General features: G+C 44.5%; 1 protein-coding gene across 2 annotated transcripts in view; it reads left to right on the forward strand.

The window, feature by feature from the left end:
• LOC118385561 (mitogen-activated protein kinase kinase kinase 1-like) overlaps positions 1-27,226 on the forward strand; it is a 114,762-nt gene that overhangs the window by 57,819 nt on the left and 29,717 nt on the right. Inside the window, exons 5-12 of one of the 2 annotated variants that reach the window (XM_035772792.2) lie at positions 2,185-2,301; positions 4,166-4,317; positions 4,857-4,981; positions 8,107-8,188; positions 22,357-22,546; positions 23,005-23,247; positions 25,252-25,373; positions 26,012-26,103. In XM_035772792.2, coding sequence (XP_035628685.1) covers positions 2,185-2,301; positions 4,166-4,317; positions 4,857-4,981; positions 8,107-8,188; positions 22,357-22,546; positions 23,005-23,247; positions 25,252-25,373; positions 26,012-26,103 — 1,123 coding nt within the window. The remainder of the gene's footprint in view (positions 1-2,184; positions 2,302-4,165; positions 4,318-4,856; positions 4,982-8,106; positions 8,189-22,356; positions 22,547-23,004; positions 23,248-25,251; positions 25,374-26,011; positions 26,104-27,226) is intronic. The other variant, XM_052515781.1, reaches the window with a different exon arrangement.

Consider the following 27,226-nt stretch of genomic DNA (forward strand, 5'->3'; position numbering starts at 1 on the left):
TTTATGCTTGCGTCGAGGCAATCAACACTGAAGCGTACATGAGAGCACCAGCTGTTACTGACGACTGTGTGATCACGCTCTCTGTAGCTGATGTGAGCAAGACCTTTAAACAGGTCAACATTGACAAAGCTGCTGGGCCAGACTGATTACCAGGACGTGTACTCCAAGCATGCACGGACGAACTGGCAAGTGTCTTCTTTCAACCTCTCCCTGACCTAGTCTGTAAAGGTAACCTGCCTAAATGATTACCGCCCCATAGCACTCACGTCGGTAGCCAGGAAGTGCTTTGAAAGGCTGGTTATGGCTCACATCAACACCATCATGCCGGAAACCCTAGACCCATTCCAATTCGCACACCGCCCAACAGATCCACAGATGATGCAATCTCTATCGCACTCCACACTACCCTTTCCCACCTGGACAAAAGGAACACCTATGTGATAATGCTGTTCATTGACTACAGCTCAGCATTCAACTCCATAGTTCCCACAAAGCTCATCACTAAGCTAAGCTCATCACTGACCCCGGGACTTAACACCTCTCTCTGCAACTGGTTCCTGGACTTCCTTACCCCAGGTGGTAAAGGTAGGCAACAACACATCTGCCACGCTGATCCCCTCAAAGGTGCATGCTTATTCCCCTCCTGTACTCTCTATTCATCCACTACTGCGTAGCCAAGCACAACTCCAACACTATCATTAAGTTTGCTGATGACACAACAGTAGTAGGTCTAATCACTGACAACGATGAGACAGCCTATAGGGAGGAGGTCAGAGACCTGGCAGTGTGGTGCCAGGACAAGAACTTCTCCCTCAATGTGATCAAAACAAACGAGCTGATCGTGGATTATAGGAAGAGGAGGGCTGAACAGGCCCCCCTTCACATAGACGGTGCTGTAGTGGTGCAGGTCGAGAGTTTCAAGTTCCTTGGTGTTCACATCACCAATGAACTATCATGGTCCAAAAACACCAAGACAGTCGTGAAGAGGACACGAAAACACCCTCAGGAGAATGAAAAGATTTGGGGTGGGTCCCCAGATCCTCAAAAAGTTATTTTGAGAGCATCCTGATCGTTTGCATCACCTCCTGGTATCACAACTGCTCAGCATCTGACAGTAAGGCGCTACAGTACGGCCCAGTACATCACTGGGACAAGCTTCCTGCCATCCAGGACCTTTACACTAGGCGGCGTCAGAGGAAGGCCCAAAAAATTGTCAAAGACTCCAGTCACCCAAGTCATAGACTGTTCTCTCTGCTACCGCAAGGCAAGCGGTACCGGAGCGCCAAGTCTAGGTCCAAAAAGCTCCTTAACAGGTACTGGTACCCCCTCTATATAGACTCGTTATTGTTACTTTTTCTTTTGTTTTTACTTTTGTTTATTTAGTATATATTTTCTTAACTATATTTATTGAACTTCATTGTTGGGTAAGGACTTGTAAGTAAGCATTTCACGGTAAGGTTGTAAGGGCGCATGTGACAATTAACATTTTATTTTATTTGATCTACTTCCACAGAGTCAGATGAAGTCATGGATACCATTTTTATGTATTTTAGGAAGTTAAGATGTAGTTTTGCGAGCCAATGTTAACTAGCGTTAACACACTGACTAGAAGTCTATGGTATCTACTAGCATGCTAGCTTGCTTAAACGCTGGTTTTCAACTTCCTTAAACTGCTTGCAAAGACATAAAAAAAGATATCCATGAGTTCCACTTACTCTGGGGAAGTAGATAAAGAGCCTCATTGCCAAAATCCTGAAGTATCCCTTAAGAATTTACTTTACTTGTACATTGGCCAGCTTGTTTTTTTTACCCAGCCATTTGCTACTACAGAGATCGATTGATGTAGAGCTCCATTGCCTCTTACTAAAGGTTTACACTACCTTTGTCAAAAGTGATGCACTATATGTGGACTACAGTGACATTTGGAACGCATAAAATGATTCTTAAGCAGATGTAGATTAAATTGGGCTCCTGAGTGATTTTTGACTGAGTGTTCTGTCGAAAAAGGGAAGTTGCTGTAGATGTGTGTGTTTTTGCATCTCTGTGTGTGCTTGTGTGTCTGTGTAGCAATTTATGAGTGCATGCCTGCGACCATAATGGAGTGTGTATGTGACCAATGTATGTATATACACACACATTCGTGAGTAACCCCCGGTCTGCGTTCATCCTCTCCTCTCTCTGTAGACCTGTAGCTGTGGCCGAGGGGCATTCTGTATCCACGTCCTATTCGTCATGCTCAGAGTCTTCCAGCTGGAACCCTCAGACCCCCTGCTCTGGAGGAAAAGCCTCAAAAACTTTGAGGTAACCTTCCAGCAACCAACCGACATGCCCTCTAACCAATCTGTATAATTCCCCTTATCCACCATAGTGCTTGAACTGTGCTGGACAGGACAATGTGGAAAGTCAATATCCGTGCCAGCACAGTATGGTTCGGGTCAGCACAATAGTGTGAAAGGGGTATACATGATTTGTTGAACCCATTGTATGTAATGACCAATTTTCTAAAAACTTAAGAGCCAGAATATGTCCACTTTAGAATATGTGACTCACCACCTGGATTCGGTCTTATGTAGCAACATTTGAAATTGTGTTTTTTTTTACATTGTATTAATGTAGAGACTCAGAGCTACAAAATGGTATATCATACTGCATTGTTGGGGAACAATGGGAAAGTAATTCTTCTTTGAAAGTTGATAAACTTGTAAACTCAATGGCCTTTGAATGTTTTGGTACCTAGTGAAAAGCTCTTCTTTGTCTACACCCATTCACCATTGTTCACACCCTCTTAAAGTGTAGCCCCACCCATCTTGTTTCGAGCGCACACTTGACGCTCTGGCCAATGATTTGTTTACCTATGGATAACATGAAAACAGTCTAACCAGCTCTGCTGGCAACAATCTCATTACTCTTCTTTGCAGACGTTTACTGACACGGGCCGTATTCAACATGTGATGTCCACATTAGCTTAAGACGTGTAGCTAGCGAGTTAAACAATGAACCTAGCTAGGTAAACAATGTGTAAAATAACACACGTCACGTAACGTTAGCTAATGAGCCAGCCAGCTAACGTTAGCTAGTTAAACAACAATGAACATAGTGCCAAATCATGTCGTTAATACACTGCATGAATATGCTGGAAACTAACTAACCAGGTTCAATGATAGCTAGCTAAAATTAGGCTCTAACTAGCAAAGCAAACAGCTCTGGAATACGAATAATCAGTTAGGGAGCCAGCCAGCTAACGTTAGCTCGCTCGCTAACAGTACACTTTAGCTTGAAATGAAGCCACTTTCTGTCAAAATTACAAACATGTAATATCTAAAAATTCTGCTAGCTAATGCTAGACTATCTTACCCGTATACATCATCATGCATGATGGACGCGTCTCCCTGTCATGGATGCCATGCCAGAGTTGCCCTTAGTTTGAAGATGTAATCCGGTTTTCTCTTTAGCTATCCAACTCTAACTTCACTGATTTCAAAACTTGATCCTCCAGAGAGTGGACACTTAGCAATGCAGCTCCACTACACAATACTTTTTTTTAAAAGCTGTGTTCGACAGGATTACCAACAGACTGACCAGCTCAAATAGACAGAAGTTCTCTATTTGGTAGACCAATCATCTCTCCTCTCTCGGCATGTCCATTCCACTCATTAGCTCAGCCAATCATGGCTAGTGTTAAGGTTGCTGCTTTTTCTGTGGCTAAACCAACAAGGCTCGTAATTTAGCAATGTTATTAGTATTTACAGATGACATACAAGTTTGTTATTACGGCACATGAAAGTTCACATGTTCGAGAACGGCATTTCTGCCCAAAAAATGCATTTTGATTAAAAAATATATTTTTTACGTTCAAACGGCTCGTGTGAAGTCGTGACTTGTGACATACGTCTAGTTTCCTGAATCGGGTCGCATATGTCCATTTACATTGAGGATAACCTTCAGTGACTTGCACTGTATTGAATGCACATTAGATATACATAGATACTTCATGATGTTTAAGATTGACCTCTATGGTAAACTGGCTCCGGGGTGAAGTTTCCACTAGGGACAGATCTAGGATCATCTTCCACTGCCCCAATCCTAGCCTTAATCACAAGTGGGGAAAATACTAAACTGACCCAAGATCAGCATCTAACTGTATCATTGTCTCCACGTCGTCCAGGTGGAGAGCTTGTTCCAGAAGTATCACAATCGCCGCAGCTCGCGCATCAAGGCGCCATCGCGCAACACCATCCAGAAGTTTGTGTTGCGCATGTCTAACCCCCACACGTCCTGTCCATCCAGCACCTCCAGCGCCTCCAGCAACGAGAGCAGGTAGAGTAGACACACACACGCACATGAACAGTCAATCGCACACAGATACACCAGGTTTAGACGTTGTACTGTAAAACCTATTTTGCCAGAAGGCCCTTGAATACGTCCAAGTTGTATTTTGATAGATGTTTTGATAGATGTTTAGATTTTTACATTAACACTGATTATTGGGAACCAAAAATGTTACTGGCTCATTTTTCCTTTATTTGTATCTTTCCTTTCTTTTTCCGTCTTTCTGTCTCTTAATGTTTCTCTCCCCTGTACCTCTCTCCCCTGTACCTCTCTCCCCTGTACCTCTCTCCCCTGTACCTCTCTCTCTCTCCCTTTGTCCCTATCTCCCATGTCTTTCTGTCTCTTAATGTTTCTCTCCCCTGTACCTCTCTCCCCTGTACCTCTCTCCCCTGTACCTCTCTCTCGTGCTCTTTTGTGCTCTCTCTCGCTCTCTCTCCCTTTGTCCCTATCTCCCTTGTCTTTCTTCATCCCTCTTTCTTTCCCCTAATCAATTTCTCTCTCTCTATCCATCGTTCCCTCTCTGTCAGTAGTCTGAAGGATGAGGAGGAGCAGATGTGTCCTATCTGTCTGTTGGACATGCTGGACGAGGAGAGTCTGACTGTGTGTGAGGAGGGCTGCAGGAACAAGCTGCACCACCACTGCATGTCTATCTGTGAGTACAACTGTACACTATCAAAAACGGTGGAGGCTGGTGACTTGACAAATTGAGGAGAATGAGACCCACGGTATAGGCGTGGACCGCACACACACCCCAGGGGGGGTCTATATAGTGAACCACACACACACACCCCAGGGGGGGTATAGGCGTGGACCGCACACACACCCCAGGGGGGTCTATATAGTGAACCACACACACACACCCCAGGGGGGTATAGGCGTGGACCGCACACACACCCCAGGGGGGGTCTATATAGTGAACCACACACACACACCCCAGGGGGGATAGGCGTGGACCGCACATAGACGGCAAAGTGTGTTTCAAACTATTTTAACCTAAAACATTTAATAAAGATACATAGAGTAACATATTATGGGAGTGTGAATGAGGGCTACTTATAGTGTTGGGAAGGGATCACAGCAGTGATAAAATGAGGGTATGAGGCATGAGTTGAGATGTTCAGAGGCTTGACTTCAGTGCAGGACAGGGGTTGAGGTGTTCAGAGGCTTCAGTGCAGGACGGGCTCCTCATGGACGGATGGTGTTGGAGAAGAGCTCTACTCTTCCACAGAGGGCTGGACAGGATTTGGCTGAGAAGGCAAAAACATCAACGCAGTTAGACAAAATAACTAAGAATGAGCTAGTCCAAGCAAGGACTAAAATCACATTGATTTTTAATAATGTGATTGTGTTTGTGTATGTGATTGACTCTACATACAGTAATGAGAGAAAATTGACAGGGCTACTCACAATGCTTGAAAAGTAAACATTCAATGTGCCAATGGATGAGAGGGCACATGAGACACATGGCTTCAGTTCATATCAGAGAGTTTACACTGAAATTTCAGTGGAGTGGTCATCTCCTGTTAACCGTTTGACACGTACCAACAAAAGGGTGTGATCATTCTATAGTTGTCACTGCAGCGTACCCTCAAACTGGTGTGATTAGAACACTTATTTAGAACGTCCAGTTTCGATTGACACAACAGTCAGTGTTTGATCTGGCCACACTGCTTTTTCACAGAAACATTTAGCACAAACACAGTCCTTACAGTGCTATGTCCTGAATGTGACCAGTTTGCTTTTGGATGCAATGTTCAGACATTCACAGAAGTGGTGACAGCATAACACAATTATCCAAACTAGAAAATGTAGGCTACATTAGTCCTAGCACTAACTGAGGAAAGACACAACACAATTATCCAAACCGTCAAATGTAGGCTACATTAGTCCTAGCACTAACTGAGGAAAGACACAACACAATTATCCAAACTAGAAAATGTAGGCTACATTAGTCCTAGCACTAACTGAGGAAAGACACAACACAATTATCCAAACTAGAAAATGTAGGCTACATTAGTCCTAGCACTAACTGAGGAAAGACACAACACAATTATCCAAACCGTCAAATGTAGGCTACATTAGTCCTAGCACTAACTGAGGAAAGACATCGCACAACTGGTCATATTTAGAGAACTCCTGGCTGACATAAACCACAATATGAATTAGCTCATTGTAATTACTATTTACAATTATGAAGAGATCATCCGTTCACCTATTCTGCGTCTCATAAAGGAACCAAAAATCTCAAAAGGACAGATTTCCACCGGTCTAATGTCCATTGCTCGTGTTTCTTGGCCCAAGCAAGTCTCTTCTGATAGGTGTCCTTTAGTCGTGGTTTCTTTGCAGCAATTCAACCATGAAGGCCTGATTCACGCTGTCTCCTCTGAACAGTTGATCTTGAGATGTGTCTCTTACTTACATTTACATTACATTTAAGTCATTTAGCAGACGCTCTTATCCAGAGCGACTTACAAATTGGTGCAAACACCTATGACACCCAGTGGAACAGCCACTTGCATCTAAATCTTGTTGGGGGAGAAGGGGGGTGAGAAGGATTACTTACCCTTACTTACCCTATCCTAGGTATTCCTTGAAGAGGTGGGGTTTCAGGTGTCTCCGGAAGGTGGTGATTGACTCCGCTGTCCTGGCGTCGTGAGGGAGTTTGTTCCACCATTGGGGGGCCAGAGCAGCGAACAGTTTTGACTGGGCTGAGCGGGAACTGTACTTCCTCAGTGGTAGGGAGGCGAGCAGGCCAGAACTCTGCGAAGCATTTATTTTGGCATTTATCTGAGGCTGCTAACTCTAATGACCTTATCCTCTGCAGCAGAGGTAACTCTGGGTCTTCCTTTCCTGTGGCGGTCCTCATGAGAGCCAGTTTCATCATAGCGCTTGATGCTTCTTGCAACTGCGCTTCAAGAAACTTTCAAAGTTCTTGAAATTCTCTAGATTGACTGACCTTAATGTCTTAAAGTAATGATAGACTGTAGTTTCTCTTGGCTTATTTGAGCTGTTCTTGGCATAATATGGACTTGGTATTTTACCAAAAAGGGCTATCTTTTGAAAACCACCCCTACCTTGTCACAACACAACTGATTGGCTCAAACGCATTAAGAAGGAAAAAAATTCCACAAATTAACTTTTAACAAGGCACACCTGTTAATTGAAATCCATTCCATGTGACTACCTCATACAACTACTGTTCGCTGAAGGAGTCAAATGAGGTACAACACCTGTTTGGCCCCACGCCGTCCCAGTTCTGGGTTTGGTGAAGAATTAAAGGAATGAATACTTGCCTCGGGTTTATCATCTGTGTAAGGTGGGGCTTCCGGTGAGACAAGGTGTTCATTGGCCTTGCAGGTGTTCATTGGCCTTGCAGGCATGATTCTATTGTCCTTCAGTAGAGGGCACTAGTGTGCAAACTCCCCATAGCTGTGTTGTACCTCGTTTCCCTCCTTCAGGTTAAACAGTGCATAGGGCATTCACCTTACACACACACACATGCAATGCACCCCTCCAGGTACTCCTGTTCCATTTCCCCCTGCACACACACACACACTTCCAGCACTATACAGCCCCCTCGATAGAAATCTGATATGTTCATCCCGAGGCCCTGGCCCTTCTCTTCTCTCTAAAAACTACAGTCTAATTTTTGCTCCATTTTATCGGAGCCTTGACTTCCATGACAGCCAGTCGGTGCATTGTCCCCTATCTTAACTGGGTGTAGAGCTCATTTTGTCTGTCTGTCTCTCTGTCCGTCTCTCTGTCTGTGTCTCGCAGGGGCTGAGGAATGCCGGCAGAACCACGAGACGCTCATTTGCCCCCTCTGTAGAACCAAGTGGAAGTCCCATGATTTTTACAGGTAATTTTAAGATGTACGCAGTCTCGGATCTAGGAACTCCTGGTCAAGACTCCTGGAGTGGGGGATGAATTCAGCAGCCTACCAGCTGGTTGTGTGAAAGGCGGGGGAAGTGGCTTCACTATATTTGTTTCTGGGAGGAAAGGAAACATCTGCCTCAGTCTGAGACGTCAGAACAGCTTTTCTGTTTTGCAAATCTCATGCGAGCTGAATGCGAGTTATGGTTAACTTAAAGTTAGCTAACTATTAAATGGTTTATAAGCTATTTATACTGTATGCTCACAAAGTGTTAATGATTTAAACTAGAGCATTTAGTGTGGAAGTGCACTCAAACCTGTGATGGATTTATTGTAGGCTACGTCAATGGCGCACAGTAGCCTAGAGACAGGAACGAGCCTTGAGTGTTTAGCGGTGAGATAAGCTATATTAGACTATGCCTCACATAGCTAACAGTGTGTCATTACATTAGCATTTTAGCATGGCACTAGGCTATATTAAGCTATGCCTCACATAGCTAACAGTGTGTCATTACATTAGCATTTTAGCATTGCACTAGGCTATATTAGACTATGCCTCACATAGCTAACAGTGTGTCATTACATTAGCATTTTAGCATGACACTAGGCTATATTAGACTAGACCTCACATAGCTAACAGTGTGTCATTACAGTCAACTCAGTCTGTGTAGCCATTTGTTAGAAATTTAGTTAGCTATTTAGTGGTCTTATGGCTTGGGGATAGAAGCTGTTCAGGAGCCTGTTGGTGTCAGGCTTGATGCACTGGTACAGCTTGTTGAGCAGAAGCAGAGAGAACAGTCTATGGCCTGGATGGCTGGAGTCTTTTAACAATTTTCCAGGCTTTCCTTTCACACTGCCTGATTTAGAGGTCTTGAATAGCAGGGAGCTCTGCCCCATTGATGTACTGGGCTGACACAACACCCTCTGTAGCGCCATGCGATCGAGGGTGGTGCTATTGCCATATCAAGTGGTGATGCAGCCAGTCAAGATGCTCTCAATGGTACAGCTGTACCATTTTTGAGGATTTGAGGGTGCCAAACATTTTCAACCACCTGAAGGGGAAGAGGTGCTGTCGCGCCTTCTTAACGACTGAGCTTTCGACCCACTGGGCTGCAGTGGAGGGGTTGCAGTGGAGAGGTCAGTGGACTGGCAGTCCTTGGTCTTACTGACGTTGAGGGAAAGGTTGTTGTTCCTGCACCATACTGCCAGTCCACTGACCTCCTCCCTGTAGGCTGTCTCATCGTTGCCGGTGATCAGGCTACCACCGTCGTGTCGTGAGCAAACTTGATGATGGTGTTGGAGTCGTGCGTGGCCACGCAGTCGTGTGTGAACATGGAGTCCAGAAGGGGTCTACAGACAAACGCAAACACTGCTGAAGGAGCGTAGTGCAGTGTTGCAATGTCGTTTTCCATCACAAAAGGGGTGGCTCCTTGTTATACGCTTCGTCATTTGACACAGTTTTTTTTCTACCTGGAAATTGAGACCCATCATTCCTTGCGATGACTGAGGGGCAGTAAGTAACTTTTGCAACGGAAGTTCTGCCCCTGTGTCTACATCACATATTTTACAATATAATTTCTAGTATAAACTCAGAACCAATGAACATTCTTCTACTTTGCTTCTACTACTCTCAAGCTTCCTTTTTTGTGCTTTTTTAAAATATTTTCTAAGCGTAATTATGTCTGTCCAGTTTTGAGGAGCGTCTGTGCAAGCTGGTGTGACAATAAGAGAACCTTTACTACCCTTCGATGGGGTTGTATTTGGACAAGCATGCAAAAGATGACAGTTGGAGGGAGATTTCACGAAATTTGAACACCAATACTGATGTCAAAGAAGCATTGAAAAGATTTGGAGCCAGTATGTTCACAATCTGAAAAGGGTGAAGGAGATGAGGAGTGGGGCTGGTGTGTGTGTCCCACCGTTTGTCAGACAACCGGATTGGCTCGGTGTTCACGTGAAATATCGTCAGACAGACACCAATATGCCCGATACGGTATGTACTCGTCATACATCGTCATACATCCAAGTGTATTTGTACAGTGTGTGTCTTTGGGATCGTATGTTTAGCAGACCTAGTTAGAACATGTAAAATTAGCTCTTTTCTGGAGAAATTGTGAGTGGGAAATATTCAGTGCCTGTGTTGTTATCATAATGATTAGCCGGACTAGTTCAAACATCTGACACAGGCACTGTGGTGTGTGCTAATTAGATTGAGATGTTTATGAAATCATCTATTTTGGGTAAACATTTTAGCTCAAAGGAGCCAATGGAGATGTTTTAAGATTTCTTGCACAGTATTCTAATGTTTTCACCATCTGCTTGTAGGTGTTGGAGGGTGGTGGTGTGTTGGACAGTCCAGAGACAGAGCTGAGCCCTGAGGGCCAATCTACCGGTGGTTCATCGCCCCTTGATTCATCATCTCCCCAACCTGGTTCATCACCTCTCAGGCCCCTCTACCCAACACCCAGGCCCTTCTCACCAACACCCATCCCACCGTCCAGGCGCACCCTTGCTCTCTGCCCTGCAACTCCATCAACCTCCGCCCCATCTCCCCGACCCAGCTCCAGTGGCAGGAAGAGGAAGACAGCTGAGGGTCCTTTGGATACTGACATGATGCAGCAGGTGGATGACTTGAAGAAACATCAGCAGGAGTTCCAGAAACAGCAGCAGTTTCCAGTAAAGTCTGTCTACGACATCATGGTGCCATGGACGGTGTGTAGTCCTGCTGATCAACATCTCCCGTTTGTCTCACCCAGTTTTCATTTATTTAACCAGGCAAGTCAGTTAAGAACAAATTCTTATTGACAATGACAGCCTACACCAGCCAAACCCGGATGAAGCTGGGCCAATTGTGCGCCGCCCTATGGGACTCCCAATCACGGCCGTTTGTGATACAGCCTGGATTCGAACCAGGGTAGTGGGTATTTTTTTGTGCTGTTTTTTCATCCTCATTCACATGTTGCTGGTATTTACTTTGTTTTTTTCTCTTATTTCCCCTTTTATCACATTTCTTTGTACATTTCCTCTTGTGATGGTAAATAAATATCTAAAAGGTCTGCAAATGTATTTGTCTAGTTATTTTTACTTGTGGCAGAAAATATTACTGTTTTGAATGAGTCACTCAGTAAACTTGTACTGCTTTGTACATGAGCTGTCTAGATGAGGTTAATGTTTTGGGGTCTGCTCTTAATGTCTACAGCTGGACACTCTGTACCAAAGCACTAAGGTCTCCATTGAAAGGACACTACACATAACCATGTACAACCTTGTTATGTAGATGAGGTTAATGTCTCGAAGGTCTAGCCTTGTTGTCTACAGCTGGACAGCCATTCTCACCCATGTACCATAGCAGAAAAGTCCCCATTTTAAGGCCACTACACATAACACAAGGTTAGGTCAATGTCTTGACGGTCTAGCCTCCCAAAAAGTGACTGTCATTGTAGTACTCTTTATTGTGATTTGTAAAGTGTGAATTAGAAAAACAGCAAAACCAAGTGTGTAAGTCACAACATGACATAATCAACCAGAAGAAGAGAACATACAGTATCAGTCAAAAGTTTGGACACACTTACTCATTCAAAGGCATGTTTGCTTTTGTGGCTAAAGTGTAGTGTCGTAAAGCATAAAAAAAATAAAAAGCTTAAATATCACATTTACATAAGTATTCAGACCCTTTACTCTGTACTTTGTTGAAGCACCTTTGGCAGCGATTGCTGCCTCCAGTCTTCTTGGGTATGATGCTACAAGCTTGGCACACTTGTTTTTGGGGAGTTCCTCCCATTCTTCTCTGCAAGCTCTGTCAGGTTGGATGGGGACCGTCGCTGCACAGCTATTTTCAGGTCTCTCCAGAGATGTTCGATTGGGTCCAGGCTCTGACTGGGCCACTCAAGGACATGCAGAGACTTGTCCCAAAGCCACTCCTGCATTGTCTTGGCTGTGTGCTTAGTGTCGTTGTCCTGTTGGAAGGTGAACATTCACACCCAATCTGAGGTCCTGAACACTTTGGAGCAGGTTTTCCTCAAGGATCACTCTGGACTTTGCTCCGTTCATCTTTCCCTCGATCCTGACTAGTCTCCCAGTCCCTGCCGCTGGAAAACATCCCCACAGCATGATGCACCACTATGCTTCACTGTAGGGATGGTGCCAGGTTCCTCCAGACGTGACACTTGGCATTCAGGCCAAAGTGTTCAATCTTGGTTTCATCAGACCAGAGAATCTTGTTTCACATGGTCTCAGAGTCTTTAGGTGCCTTTCGGCAAATTCCAATCGGGCCTTCATGTGCCTTTTACTTAGGAGTGGCTTCAGTTTGGTCACTCTACCATAAAGGCCTGATTGGTGGAGTGCTGCAGAGATGGTTGTCCTTCTAGAAGATTCTCCCATCTGCACAGAGGAACTCTAGAGCTCTGTCAAAGTGACCATCGGGTTCTTGGTCACCTCCCTGACCAAGGCCCTTCTCAAAAGAATGCTCAGTTTTGCTTTAGGAAGAGTCTTAGTGGTTCTAAACTTCTTCCATTTAAGAATGATAGGGCCACGAAACACGAGCAATGGACATTAGACCAGTGGAAATTTGTCCTTTCGCCTGATGAGTCCAAATTTGAGATTTGTGTCTTTGTGAGAAGCAGAGTAGGTGAACGGATGATCTCGTGGCCCAAGCAGGTCTCATCTTCTCATTGGTGTCCCTTAGTAGTGGCTTCTCTGCTGAAATTTGACCATAAATTTGCTTGCTGCCACGGAGCCCCGTCGATCCATCATGACTGGTCTGCCTACGTAACCGTCCGAGGGGGTTACAACAGGCTCTCCCGTTGCTTCGTCCCCCTAAGGCCCATCTGCTAGCCTACTATCCCCGGCTTGCTAGCTGTCTGAATTGCTGTGTCCCGGATGTCCTTGCAGTGTCTGAATCCTGGCTTAGTAAGGCCACCAAAATCCAGAAATTTCCATCACTAACTATAACATTTTCCGACAAGATAGAACTGCCAAAGGGGGCGGAGTTGCAATCTACTGCAGAGATAGCTGCAGAGTTCTGTCATACTATCCAGGTCTGTGCCCAACAATTCGAGCTTCTACTTTTAAAAACCCACCTTTCCAGAAACAAGTCTCTCACCATTGCCGCTTGTTATAGAGCCCCTTCATCCCCCAGCTGTGCCCTGGACACCATATGTGAATTGATCGCCCCCCATCTATCTTCAGAGTTTGTACTGTTCGGTGACCTAAACTGGGACATGCATAACACCCTGCTGTTTTACAATCTAAGATAGATGCTCTCAATCTCACACAAATTATCAAGGAACCTACCAGGTACAACCCTAAATCCGTAAACATGGGCACCCTCTCAGATATCATCCTGATCATCTTGCCCTCCAAATACACCTCTGCTGTCTTCAACCAGGATCTCAGCGATCACTGCCTCATTGCCTGCATGCGTAATGGATCCGCGGTCAAACGACCACCCCTTATCACTGTCAAACGCTCCCTAAAACACTTCAGGGAGCAGGCCTTTCTAATCGACTTGGCCCAGGTATCCTGGAAGGATATTGACCTCATCCCGTCAGTAGAGGATGCCTGGTTGCTCTTTAAAAGTGCTTTCCTCTCCATCTTAAATAAGAATGCCCCTTCCAAAAAATGTAGAACTAAGAATGGATAAAGCCCTTGGTTCATCCCAGACTTGACTGCCATTGACCAGCACAAAAACATCCTGTGGCTTTCTGCATTAGCCTCGAATAGCCCCCACAATATGCAACTTTTCAGGGAAGTCAGGAACCAATATACTCAGTCAGTTAGGAAAGCTATGGCTAGCTTTTTCAAACACAAATTTGATTCCTGTGGCGCTAATTCCAAAAAGTTTTGTGACACTGTAAAATCCATGGAGAATAAGAGCACCTCCTCCCAGCTGCCCACTGAGCTGAGGATAGGAAACACTGTCACAACCAATAAATCTACGATAATCGATTATTTCAACAATAATTTTTCCATGGCTGGCCATGCATTCCACCTGCTACCCCTACATCTCAGCATCCCCTGCAGCAACAATGTCGCTCTTGCTGCTGGTGATTATCTGATCCACCTCTACGCAGACGACACCATTCTGTATACATCTGGCCCTTCTCTGGACACTGTGTTAACATACCACCAAACAAGCTTCAACGCCATACAACACTCGTTCCGTGGCCTCCAACTGCATTTAAATGCTATTCCACAACAAAGCCTCCCTCACTCATGCCGCCAAACATACCCTTGTGAAATTGACTATCCTACCAATCCTTGATTTCGGCAATGTCATTTACAAAATGGACTACATCCAGTTTGCTGAGTAGAGTGTTGGAGGCTATCACAGAGCCATCCGTTTTGTCACCAAAGTCCCATATACTACCCACCACTGTGACCTGTATGCTCTCGTTGGCTGGCCCTCACTACTTATCCGTTGCCAAACCCACTGGCTGGGTTATCTATAAGTCTTTGCAAGGTAAAGCCCCGCTTTATCTCAGCTCACTGGTCACCATAGCAACACCCACCCGTAGCATGCGCTCCAGCAGATTGCACTGGTCATCCCCACTGATGTGCACATCTATCCCTCCATTATTAATGCTAAATTGTAATTATTTTGCCTCTAGTGCCTATTTATTGCCTACCTCCCTACTCTTCTACATTTGCACACACTGTACATAGATTTTTCTATTTTTCTTTTCTTTTGTGTTATTTTTTAATTTTTAATTTTTTTTATTTCACCTTTATTTAACCAGGTAGGCAAGTTGAGAACAAGTTCTCATTTACAATTGCGACCTGGCCAAGATAAAGCAAAGCAGTTCGACAGATACAACGACACAGAGTTACACATGGAGTAAAACAAACATACAGTCAATAATACAGTATAAACAAGTCTATATACAATGTGAGCAAATTAGGTGAGAAGGGAGGTAAAGGCAAAAAAAGGCCATGGTGGCAAAGTAAGTACAATATAGCAAGTAAAACACTGGAATGGTAGTTTTGCAATGGAAGAATGAGCAAAGTAGAAATAAAAATAATGGGGTGCAAAGGAGCAAAATTAATTAATTAATTAAATACAGTTGGGAAAGAGGTAGTTGTTTGGGCTAAATTATAGGTGGGCTATGTACAGGTGCAGTAATCTGTAAGATGCTCTGACAGTTGGTGCTTAAAGCTAGTGAGGGAGATAAGTGTTTCCAGTTTCAGAGATTTTTGTAGTTCGTTCCAGTCATTGGCAGCAGAGAACTGGAAGGAGAGGCGGCCAAAGAAATAATTGGTTTTGGGGGTGACTAGAGACCTGCTGGAGCGTGTGCTACAGGTGGGAGATGCTATGGTGACCAGCGAGCTGAGATAAGGGGGGACTTTACCTAGCAGGGTCTTGTAGATGACATGGAGCCAGTGGGTTTGGCGACGAGTATAAAGCGAGGGCCAGCCAACGAGAGCGTACAGGTCGCAATGGTGGGTAGTATATGGGGCTTTGGTGACAAAACGGATTGCACTGTGATAGACTGCATCCAATTTGTTGAGTAGGGTATTGGAGGCTATTTTGTAAATGACATCGCCAAAGTCGAGGATTGGTAGGATGGTCAGTTTTACAAGGGTATATTTGGCAGCATGAGTGAAGGATGCTTTGTTGCGAAATAGGAAGCCAATTCTAGATTTAACTTTGGATTGGAGATGTTTGATATGGGTCTGGAAGGAGAGTTTACAGTCTAACCAGACACCTAAGTATTTGTAGTTGTCCACGTATTCTAAGTCAGAGCCGTCCAGAATAGTGATGTTGGACAGGCGGGTAGGTGCAGGTAGCGATCGGTTGAAGAGCATGCATTTAGTTTTACTTGTATTTAAGAGCAATTGGAGGCCACGGAAGGAGAGTTGTATGGCATTGAAGCTTGCCTGGAGGGTTGTTAACACAGTGTCTAAAGAAGGGCCGGAAGTATACAGAATGGTGTTGTCTGCGTAGAGGTGGATCAGAGACTCACCAGCAGCAAGAGCGACCTCATTGATGTATACAGAGAAGAGAGTCGGTCCAAGAATTGAACCCTGTGGCACCCCCATAGAGACTGCAACAGGTCCGGACAGCAGACCCTCCGATTTGACACACTGAACTCTATCAGATAAGTAGTTGGTGAACCAGGCGAGGCAATCATTTGAGAAACCAAGGCTGTCGAGTCTGCCGATGAGGATGTGGTGGTTGACAGAGTCGAAAGCCGTGGCCAGATCAATGAATACGACTGCACAGTAATGTTTCTTATCGATGGCGGTTAAGATATCGTTTAGGACCTTGAGCGTGGCTGAGGTGCACCCATGACCAGCTCTGAAACCGGATTGCATAGCAGAGAAGGTATGGTGAGATTCGAAATGGTCGGTAATCTGTTTGTTGACTTGGCTTTCGAAGACCTTAGAAAGGCATGGTAGGATAGATATAGGTCTGTAGCAGTTTGGGTCAAGAGTGTCCCCCCCCTTTGAAGAGGGGGATGACCGCAGCTGCTTTCCAATCTTTGGGAATCTCAGACGACACGAAAGAGAGGTTGAACAGGCTAATAATAGGGGTGGCAACAATTTCGGCTGATAATTTTAAAAAGAAAGGGTCCAGATTGTCTAGCCCGGCTGATTTGTAGGGGTCCAGATTTTTCAGCTCTTTCAGAACATCAGCTGAATGGATTTGGGAGAAGGAGAAATGGGGAAGGCTTGGGCGAGTTGCTGTTCGGGGTGCAGTGCTGTTGACCGGGGTAGGAGTAGCCAGGTGGAAAGCATGGCCAGCCGTAGAAAAATGCTTATTGAAATTCTCAATTATGGTGGATTTATCAGTGGTGACAGTGTTTCCTATCTTCAGTGCAGTGGGCAGCTGGGAGGAGGTGTTCTTATTCTCCATGGACTTTACAGTGTCCCAGAACTTTTTTGAGTTAGTGTTGCAGGAAGCAAATTTCTGCTTGAAAAAGCTAGCCTTGGCTTTTCTAACTGCCTGTGTATAACGGTTTCTAGCTTCCCTGAACAGCTGCATATCACGGGGGCTGTTCGATGCTAATGCAGAACGCCATAGGATGTTTTTGTGTTGGTTAAGGGCAGTCAGGTCTGGGGAGAACCAAGGGCTATATCTGTTCCTAGTTCTAAATTTCTTGAATGGGGCATGTTTATTTAAGATGGTTAGGAAGGCATTTAAAAAAAAATATCCAGGCATCCTCTACTGACGGGATGAGATCAATATCCTTCCAGGATACCCCGGCCAGGTCGATTAGAAAGGCCTGCTCGCTGAAGTGTTTCAGGGAGCGTTTGACAGTGATGAGTGGAGGTCGTTTGACTGCTGACCCATTACGGATGCAGGCAATGAGGCAGTGATCGCTGAGATCTTGGTTGAAGACAGCAGAGGTGTATTTAGAGGGCAAGTTGGTTAGGATGATATCTATGAGGGTGCCCGTCTTTAAGGCTTTGGGGGGGTACCTGGTAGGTTCATTGATAATTTGTGTGAGATTGAGGGCATCAAGTTTAGATTGTAGGATGGCTGGGGTGTTAAGCATGTTCCAGTTTAACCTAGCAGCACGAGCTCTGAAGATAGATGGGGGGCAATCAGTTCACATATGGTGTCCAGAGCACAGCTGGGGGCAGAGGGTGGTCTATAGCAGGCGGCAACGGTGAGAGACTTGTTTTTAGAGAGGTGGATTTTTAAAAGTAGAAGTTCAAATTGTTTGGGTACAGACCTGGATAGTAGGACAGAACTCTGCAGGCTATCTTTGCAGTAGATTGCAACACCACCCCCTTTGGCAGTTCTATCTTGTCTGAAAATGTTGGAGTTTGGAATTAACATTTCTGAATTTTTGGTGGTCTTCCTAAGCCAGGATTCAGACACAGCTAGAACATCCGGGTTGGCAGAGTGTGCTAAAGCAGTGAATAGAACAAACTTAGGGAGGAGGCTTCTAATGTTAACATGCATGAAACCAAGGCTATTACGGTTACAGAAGTCATCAAAAGAGAGCTCCTGGGGAATAGGAGTGGAGCTAGGCACTGCAGGGCCTGGATTCACCTCTACATCGCCAGAGGAACATAGGAGGAGAAGAATAAGGGTACGGCTAAAAGTAATACGAATTGGTCGTCTAGAACGTCTGGAACAGAAAGTAAAAGGAGGTTTCTGGGGGCGATAAAATAGCATCAAGGTATAATGTACAGACAAAGGTATGGTAGGATGTGAATACAGTGGAGGTAAACCTAGGTATTTATTTATGTGTAACTCTGTTGTTGTTTTTGTCGCACTGCTTTGCTTTATCTTAGCCAGGTCGCAGTTGTCAATGAGAATTTGTTCTCAACTGGCCTACCTGGTTAAATAAAAGTGAAAAAAAAAGTCCTGATTCACGCAGTCTCCTCTGAAATGTTGATGTTGAGATGTGTCTGTTACTTGAACTCTGTGAAGCATTTTTTAAGGGTGCTCTTTCTACGTCTGGTAACTCTAATGAACTTATCCTCTGCGGGAGATGTAACTCTGGGTCTTCCATTCCTGTGGCGGTCCTCATGAGAGCCCGTTTCATCATACTCTTCATTGTTTTCATAACTGCTCTTGAAGAAACGTTAAAAGTTCCTGAAATTTTCCGGATTGACTGACCTTCATGTCTTGATGGACTGTTGTTTCTCTTATTTTATTTTTGCATTTTTTTAATTTAACCATTATTTCACCAGTGGGCTGGCCCATCAGGAAGTCCAGGACCCAGTTGCACAAGGTGGGGTTCAGACCCAGGGCCCCCCTTATCTTAATGATAAGCTTGGTTACTATGGTGTTCAACAGTTCTTGTCAGTTGGAAAAAAATTATAGCGGATACATTTCACAAAATGGCAAAGTTGTATCGGAGCTTGCAAAACGGCGGCCATCCAGTAACATCTAATAAAAGCCAACAACTGAGCCCAGGGTAGGGATTCAGGAATCAGGCCCCAAATTAGACCCCCCACACCACTATTAGAGACATCTTAATTCTCAATCATTATAGTCAAGGGAAGAAAGACACAAATCAAATCAAAGTTTATTTGTCACGTGTGCCGAATACAACAGGTGTAGGTAGACCTTACAGTGAAATGCTTACTTACAGGCTCTAACCAATAGTGCAAAAAAAGGTATTAGGTGAAAAATAGGTAGGTAAAGAAATAAAACAACAGTAAAAAGGCAGGCTATATACAGTAGCGAGGCTATAAAAGTAGCGAGGCTACATACAGACACCGGTTAGTCAGGCTGATTGAGGTAGTATGTACATGTAGATATGGTTAAAGTGACTATGCATATATGATAAACAGAGAGTAGCAGTAATTTAAAAGGGGTTGGCGGGTGGTGGGTGGGACACAATGCAACAATGCAGATAGCCCGGTGAGCCAATGTGCGGGAGCAGTGGTTGGTCGGCCCAATTGAGTAAGTATGTACATGAGTGTATAGTTATAGTGATGATGCATATACGATAAACAGAGAGTAGCATCAGCTTAAAAAGAGGGTTTGCGGGGGGGCGTCCTTGATGGCAGGCAAATAGTCTGTGTAGCCATTTGATTACCTGTTCAGGAGCCTTACGGCTTGGGGGTAAAAACTGTTGAGAAGCCTTTTTGTCCTATGAGTGTTGAATTTGATTTGATTTGATTTATGGCTGGGGTGGCTGGGGTCTTTGACCATTTGTAGGGCCTTCCTCTGACACCGCCTGGTGTAGACGTCCTGGATGGCAGACAGCTTAGCCCCTGTGATGTACAGGGCCATGCACACTATCCTCTGTAGTGCCTTGCGGTCAGAGGCCGAGCAATTGCCACCTAAACCACCACTCCTGGGATATGTAGCCAGCCACTGTAAAACATTATATACAGTTGAAGTCTGAAGTTTACATACACCTTAGCAAAACATATTTAAAGTCAGTTTTTCACAATTCCTGACATGTAATCCTAGTAAAAATGCCCTGTCTTAGGTCAGTTAGGATCACCACTTTATTTTAAGAATGTGAAATGTCAGAATAATAGCAGAGAGAATTATTTATTTGAGCTTTTATTTCTTTCAGAAGTTTACATACACTCAAATCGTATTTGGTAGCGTTGCCTTTAAATTGTTTAACTCGGGTCAAATTGTTTTGTAGCCTTCCACAACCTTCCCACAATAAGTTGGGTGAATTTTGGCCCATTCCTCCTGACAGAGCTGGTGTAACTGAGTCAGGTTTGTAGGCCTCCTTGCTCGCACACGCTTTTTCAGATCTGCCACACAAATTTTCTATAGGATTGAGGTCAGAGCTTTGTGATGGCAACTCCAATAACTTGACTTTGCTGTCCTTAAGCCATTTTGCCACAACTTTGGAAGTATGCTTGGTGTCATTGTCTATTTGGAAGACCCATTTGCGACCAAGCTTTAACTTCCTGACTGATGTCTTGAGATGTTGCTTCAATATATCCCCATAATTTTCCTACCTCATGATGCCATCTATTTTGTGAAGTACACCAGTCCCTCCTGCAGCAAAGCACCCCCACAACATGATCCTGCCACCCCCATGCTTCAAGGATGGGATGGTGTTCTTTGGCTTGCAAGCCTCCCCCTTTTTCCTCCAAACATAATGATGTTATTGCCAAACAGTTCTATTTTTGTTTCATCAGACAGGACATTTCTCCAAAAATTACAATCTTTGTCCCCATGTGCAGTTGCATTCCGCAGTCTGGATTTTTTATGGCGGTTTTGGAGCAGTGGCTTCTTCCTTGTTGAGTGGCCTTTTAGGTTATATCGATATAGGACTCGTTTTACTGGGGATATAGATACTTTTGTACCCTTTTTCTTCAGCATCTTCACAAGGTCCTTTGTTGTTGTTCTGGGATTGATTTGTGCTTTTCACACCAAAGTACGTTCATCTCTAGGAGACAGAATGCGTGTCCTTCCTGAGCGGTATGATGGCTGCGTGGTCCCATGGTGCTTATACTTGCGTACTATTGTTTGTACAGTTGAACATGGTACCTTCAGGCATTTGGAAATTGCTCCCAAGGATGAATCAGACTTGTGGAGGTCTACAATTATTTTTCTGAGTTCTTGGCTGATTTCTTTTGATTTTCCCATGATATAAAGCAAAGAGGCACTGATTTTGAAGGTAGGCCTTGAAATACATCCACAGGTACACCTCCAATTGACTCAAATTTTATCAATTCGCCTATCAGAAGCTTCTAAAGCCATGACATCATTTTCTGGACTTTTCCAAGCTGTTTAAAGGCACAGTCAATTTAGTGTATGTAAACTTCTGACCACTGGAATTGTGATACAGTGAATTATAAGTGAAGTAATTGTTGGAAAAATTACTTGTGTCATGCACAAAGTAGATGTCCTAATGGACTGGCCAAAACTATAGTTTGTTAACAAGAAGTATATAATATTGCATACCACTGAATGGGCTCAAGCCGTACCATAAGTACATGCATGTATGCTAAATACACTATCCTCAATCATATCTTTGACCTTTAAGTACCACAGAATGCTCAGCAGAGCTTACCTAGGGCCTATGCTGGTGCCCGGGCTCTCTGTGTGTGAGTGTGTGTGTGTTTATGCGAGAGTGTGTGCGTCTGCGTTTGTGTGTGCACTCGTAGGTTTGTCGTGAGCTGAATCCTCTCCACTGGCTCGGTTAGATGAGCTAGACAGCCAGACACCAGCCCTTGTTTTGAGCGTCTGCCTGGGAATGAAATGATAGAAGCCCAGTTCTTGTTGTTTTTCCCCCTCAAGCCATGAATACAATCAGAAAGGGTCTGTGTTACCCCCTCCGCTTCCTCCCTGCACTGAAACCCTAACCAGTTGTTTTTCGCTGAAAAATGTCCAACCGCCATTATGATAATGATCCGCAATGTTACATTACCCTTGTGACAATCCAACAGGTAGGACAGAGTTTCAAAGAAGGGATTCAGATTTTTTCACTAGTTTGGTGCCAGTTTGGTGCCAGTTTGGTGCCTGCTGAAAGGGGAATTTTACCCGTCCTCTCCTTTGACTAAATTCCCCCCATTTCATCCGGTTTGTATAACTATATTCCTAACCGTGCCTGTATCAGCATATTCTTGACCAAGGCTATTTGTAATATCAGTTGCTCAAAACATGAAAATGCTAATACTCAAATACCAATTCAAACCTTGACTCTACTGCCACCATTTTTAAAAGTCCCCCAAAAGATGCTAAAACCTGGCTGACTTTGGCATCTTTCTCGGCAGCCATGACCCCTCCTCTGTCTCTATTGAGAACGCTGCAGCGGTGGGTCATCCCCAGGTGTCATCATCGTCCCACAGCGAGGGGGACTCCAGAGGCTGGTCATCGTCCCAGGATGGGGACTTCACCCTGCCCCAATTCGGGGTCCAGCAGGTCCCCCAGACCTACAAAGAACTGGCCGAGCCCTGGATCAAGGTGAGAGGGGTGGAAAGATAGATGTGGGGTCTAATAATGTCAACCAGACCTGGATCAAACACATATGTACAATACTTTCAAATACTTTATTTACCATTTTAATTTTTATTTTAGTTTGACCTTTATTTAAAGTCAGTTAAGAACATATTCTTATTTTCAATGACGGCCTGGGAACAGTGGGTTAACTGCCTGTTCAGCGGCAGAACGACAGATTTGTACCTTGTCAGCTCGGGGGTTTGAACTCGCAACCTTCCGGTTACTAGTCCAACGCTCTAGCCACTAGGCTACATTTTGTGACTATTCCATTCCATTTGGGAATTTCCATTATACTAAACAAACAAAACCAAATGTCTTCATCCCTTTGCATACCAAGACGGTTTACATGTAGTTGTTGTCTGTATCAGATCAGTGCCATATTCCGTTCGTAGTTATAATTTTGTGTGTGTCCTCCTCTCCAGGTGTTTGGCATGGAGTTGGTGGGCTGCCTGTTCTCCAGGAACTGGAACATCCGGGAGATGGCCCTGCGGCGGCTGTTGCACGACGTCAGTGGCGCTCTCCTCCTGGCCAATGGCGAGCACGCCTGCCCGGGGGCCGGGGCGGGCTGTACAGAGGTGTCAGGTGATGTGGTGTTGGAGTCATGCTGCAGCGTCCTCTCCATGGTGTGTGCTGACCCTGTCTACAAGGTCTACGTGGCCGCACTGGTGAGACTCTTTAATAATACTGTACCCCCACAGATCCTGTGAAACTAAGAATCAAGTTTTACTGTGTAATTCTATAACTGTACTCCAGCTGTCAGGGAAAGCATTGTGAACCCTTTAAAGTCTTAGGCCCCATCCAGAAACAACTCCGAGCCCAGCGATTCCCAAAAGTTTATCTTTATTAGGATGCCATGATGACAACTAATCTTGGGATTGGGACCCCATGTATTAAACGATAGAAAATCAAACTAACTTCTGTAATTTGATCAAAGGAAAGAATTGGATATGTCTAAGAAATATGGTTGTAGATCCATCTAGTGGTTGTTTCTGGACTGGGCCTTTTGATATTCATACGTGTTCCTGATAAGTGAGAGGCCCATATATCAAATATATCTTCACTTGATTAGCTGATTCGCAATAGCTGATCTCTGCGTTCAAACTTTGGCCCTTCTCCCTCCCACGCAATATTGATGAAAGTTATCTCTTGAATTGTGCTGAAGTTCACTTCAACAACAAGGTAGTCTGGTTAGCTCTAAAGTCCACTGAACATCCAGGAAGTGTGAACAGAGTCAAACCAGCAGGGATTCTCCAGGGACAGACTGAGCGAGAAAAAAAGGTCTTTCTCGCTATTTATTTACTTGGTCTCTTTGAATAATTGTTTTTTTTTAAAGTATTTGTCATTTAGCAGACTACTGTAGTGAGTGCATACATTTTTCATACTTTTTTTTTTACTTATCCCTTGTGGGAATTGAGCCCACAACCTGGCGTTGCAAGCGCTATGCTCTACCAACCTAGACCCACGGGATCCTAGTTCTTGGTGCGTGCTTTAAAAAATGCAGGCCCTCTGGACATTCAACATTTCCCCAAAGCACTTTGCTTCAGCAGAGCAGCAGTTATGGAAAACAAAAAAAGTTCTGTCCTCTTGGGGGTTTTCCATGGTGTTTAGTAGCAGACAGACTTTGGTGTTTACTGTATTCTTCTTTCAAGACAAAGAAGGGGATGGTGGTGATGGCGGGTGGACAAAGAATACCACGGGCACCACCAGATTTGGAGTGGGCCAGATCGACTTAAATTGTTGCTTTGAAAAGGCTCTATTTTGTTTGAGGTTGAAGAGCGCCTTTCGCATCGCGGGGCAAAGTCGTTAGCTGCATGTGCACTACCTGGGACCTTGTAGCAAGTGAAAACAGCAGAGCCACCATTTCAAGAACTTATTTTCTTACCTTTTCGTACCATGTGATGTGGCCCTCACTATTGGAAGTAAACACTTGTTTATTGATATTATCTGTCTCCTAAGAGTGGAGTAGACTCGGGAGCATGGAGTAATGGGGGTTGAGAGGGAGTGGAGTAGACTGGGAAGCTTGGAGCAAATGGGGTTGACAGGGAGAGATAGTGTGCATTGTGTGTGTGAGCATGAAAGAGTGAGTGGGACAAAGTAGTTAGAGGGAGGGAAGCATGAGGGGGAGGAAGGAGTAACCTTGCCTGCCTGGCAGAGGGAGAGTGAGAAAGAACTTTGAATCTGTCTCTGGGCAGCGTTCCAGTGCAACTCTCTATCAGTCACCAGTTCCCACGCCTCTTCTCTCTCTCTCTGGGAGTCAGGCTGGGGCGGAGCACCACCAAGTCTCCACCTCCTGCCAAGGCCACAGAGGCCTCTCTAATGGCCTTGAGGTCATGCCCAGGCAGCCATATTGTCACAGGAATAGACAGGGTCGTAACTCGGCGGGGTCAAAAGTACAATTCCTCCCACCACCGAACCACAGTGTTATGTTAGGGCACTCCAAGAGGTCTTGTGTTTCTCAATGACTCTCAATGACTCTACTAAATTCGCTTGATAGTAAGTTCTCAGCCATTAGTTTGATCAGCCCATCTAATATTTTGTGATGAAGCTTTTCACTACACATCACCATATCTCCTTTTTAACTTTCCACACACTGGACACACAGTAACAATATTGGTACTTTATGTTTGAGTTGTAAATGTGAACCCTGGTCCCTTGTCCTCTTTCTGTAGAAAACCTTGCGGGCCATGCTGGTGTACACGCCCTGCCACTCGGTGTCTGAGCGCTCACGGCTGCAGCAGCTGCTCCGGCCTGTGGTGGAGACTATCCTTGTCAAATGTGCCGACGCCAACAGGTAAAGTCCGTCTCAAACTAACGAGTGGGATAGATATGCGAGCCTGTCAGGGGTTCACTGCAACTGCTAGTAGCTAGTGCCCTCTGTTGGGGAATACAAAATATGACATGCACTTGTTAGATCTCCCCACTGATCATACTGTATGATGTACTGTATATCAGGGGTATTCAAATAGGAGCCAGGAGGTCCAAAGCTTATTTTCTGTTCTACCTTATAATTCATTGCACCCACCGGGTGTCCCAGCTCCAAATCAATCATTGATTAGAGGGGACGAATGAAAATCAACAGTGGAACTGGCTTTGAGGTCCAGATTAGAATTTGTCTGATATACATCTTCAAGAACTGACTCAAACATGACCACCTTTTCTTGTGATATAATACTGTATTCATTAGGTTGATAGTACATGAATTAACAGATTACATTCCCCATGTCTCATTTCAATGTCTCAATTGCACAATTTGTAGTCTTTGTTAACCCAGAACTGCAATCTCGCTGGTCAGATATGTTTACGTCGTCTGTTCACGAGAGATTACAAACTGTAAAAAAAAAAAAAAATAATCAAAATTAATGAAAAGCATTAGCAGTCTACCATGGACATAAATACATTTTGAGTGGTGTTTCTCTGTGTCATGTCCAGTCGTACCAGCCAGCTTTCAGTGTCAACACTACTGGAGCTGTGTAAAGCCCAGGTAGGAGAGCTGGCCGTGGGCAGAGAGATCCTCAAAGCAGGTAAGAACTACAAATCCCATTTATCCTCGCTGAGTGTTCAGCGGAAATAGCACTATCTCTCCCCATATTACTCAAATTGATGTACAGTGGTTTGCGAAAGTATTCAACCCACTTGGCATTTTTCCTATTTTGTTGCCTTACATCCTGGAATTAAAATATTTTTTACAGTGAAACAAACAAGAAATAAGACCAATAAAATCCAACTTGAGCGTGCATAACTATTCACCCCCCAAAGTCAATACTTTGTGGGGGTGAAATTGCAGCAATTACAGCTGAAAGTCTCTTGGGGTATGTTTCTACAAGCTTGACACATCTAGCCACTGGGATTTTTGCCCATTCTTCAAGGCAAAACTGCTCCAGCTCCTTCAAGTTGGATGGGTTCCGCTGGTGTACAGCAATCTTTAAGTCATACAACAGATTCTCAATTGGATTGAGGTCTGGGCTTTGACTAGGCCATTCCAAGACATTTAAATGTATCCCCTTAAACCATTTGAGTGTGGCTTTAGCAGTATGCTTAGGGTCATTGTCCTGCTGGAAGGTGAACCTCTGTCCCAGTCTCAAATCTTTGGAAGACTGAAGCAGGTTTCAGAATTTCCCTGTATTTAACCTTCTTCCATATGTTTGGGGAATCTCCCACATGCCTTTTGGCGAACACAAAACGTGTTTGCTTATTATTTTCTTAAAAGCAATGGCTTTTTTTTCTGGCCACTCTTCCGTAAAGCCCAACGGTGTGGAGTGTACGGCTTAAAGTGGTCCTATGGACAGATACTCAATTCTCCGCTGTGGAGCTTTGCAGCTCCTTCAGGGTTATCTTTGGTCTCTTTGTTGCCTCCCTGATTAATGCCCCCTTTTGGTCAGCGGTCCTCTCCAAGTTTGTGGTGACATATTCTTTCCATTTTTTAATAATGGATTTAATGGTGCTCTGTGGGATGTTCAAAGTTTCTGATCATTTTTTATAACCCAACCCTGATCTGTACTTCTCCACAACTTTGTCCCTGACCTGTTTGGAGAGCTCCTTGGTCTTCTTGCCGCTTGCTTGGTGGTGCCCCTTGCTTAGTGGTGTTGCAGATTCTGGGGCCTTTCAGAACAGAAGTATACATACTGAGATCATGTGACAGATCAT

This window comes from Oncorhynchus keta, unplaced genomic scaffold (genome assembly GCF_023373465.1).
Source record: "Oncorhynchus keta strain PuntledgeMale-10-30-2019 unplaced genomic scaffold, Oket_V2 Un_scaffold_30379_pilon_pilon, whole genome shotgun sequence".
NCBI lineage: Eukaryota > Metazoa > Chordata > Actinopteri > Salmoniformes > Salmonidae > Oncorhynchus > Oncorhynchus keta.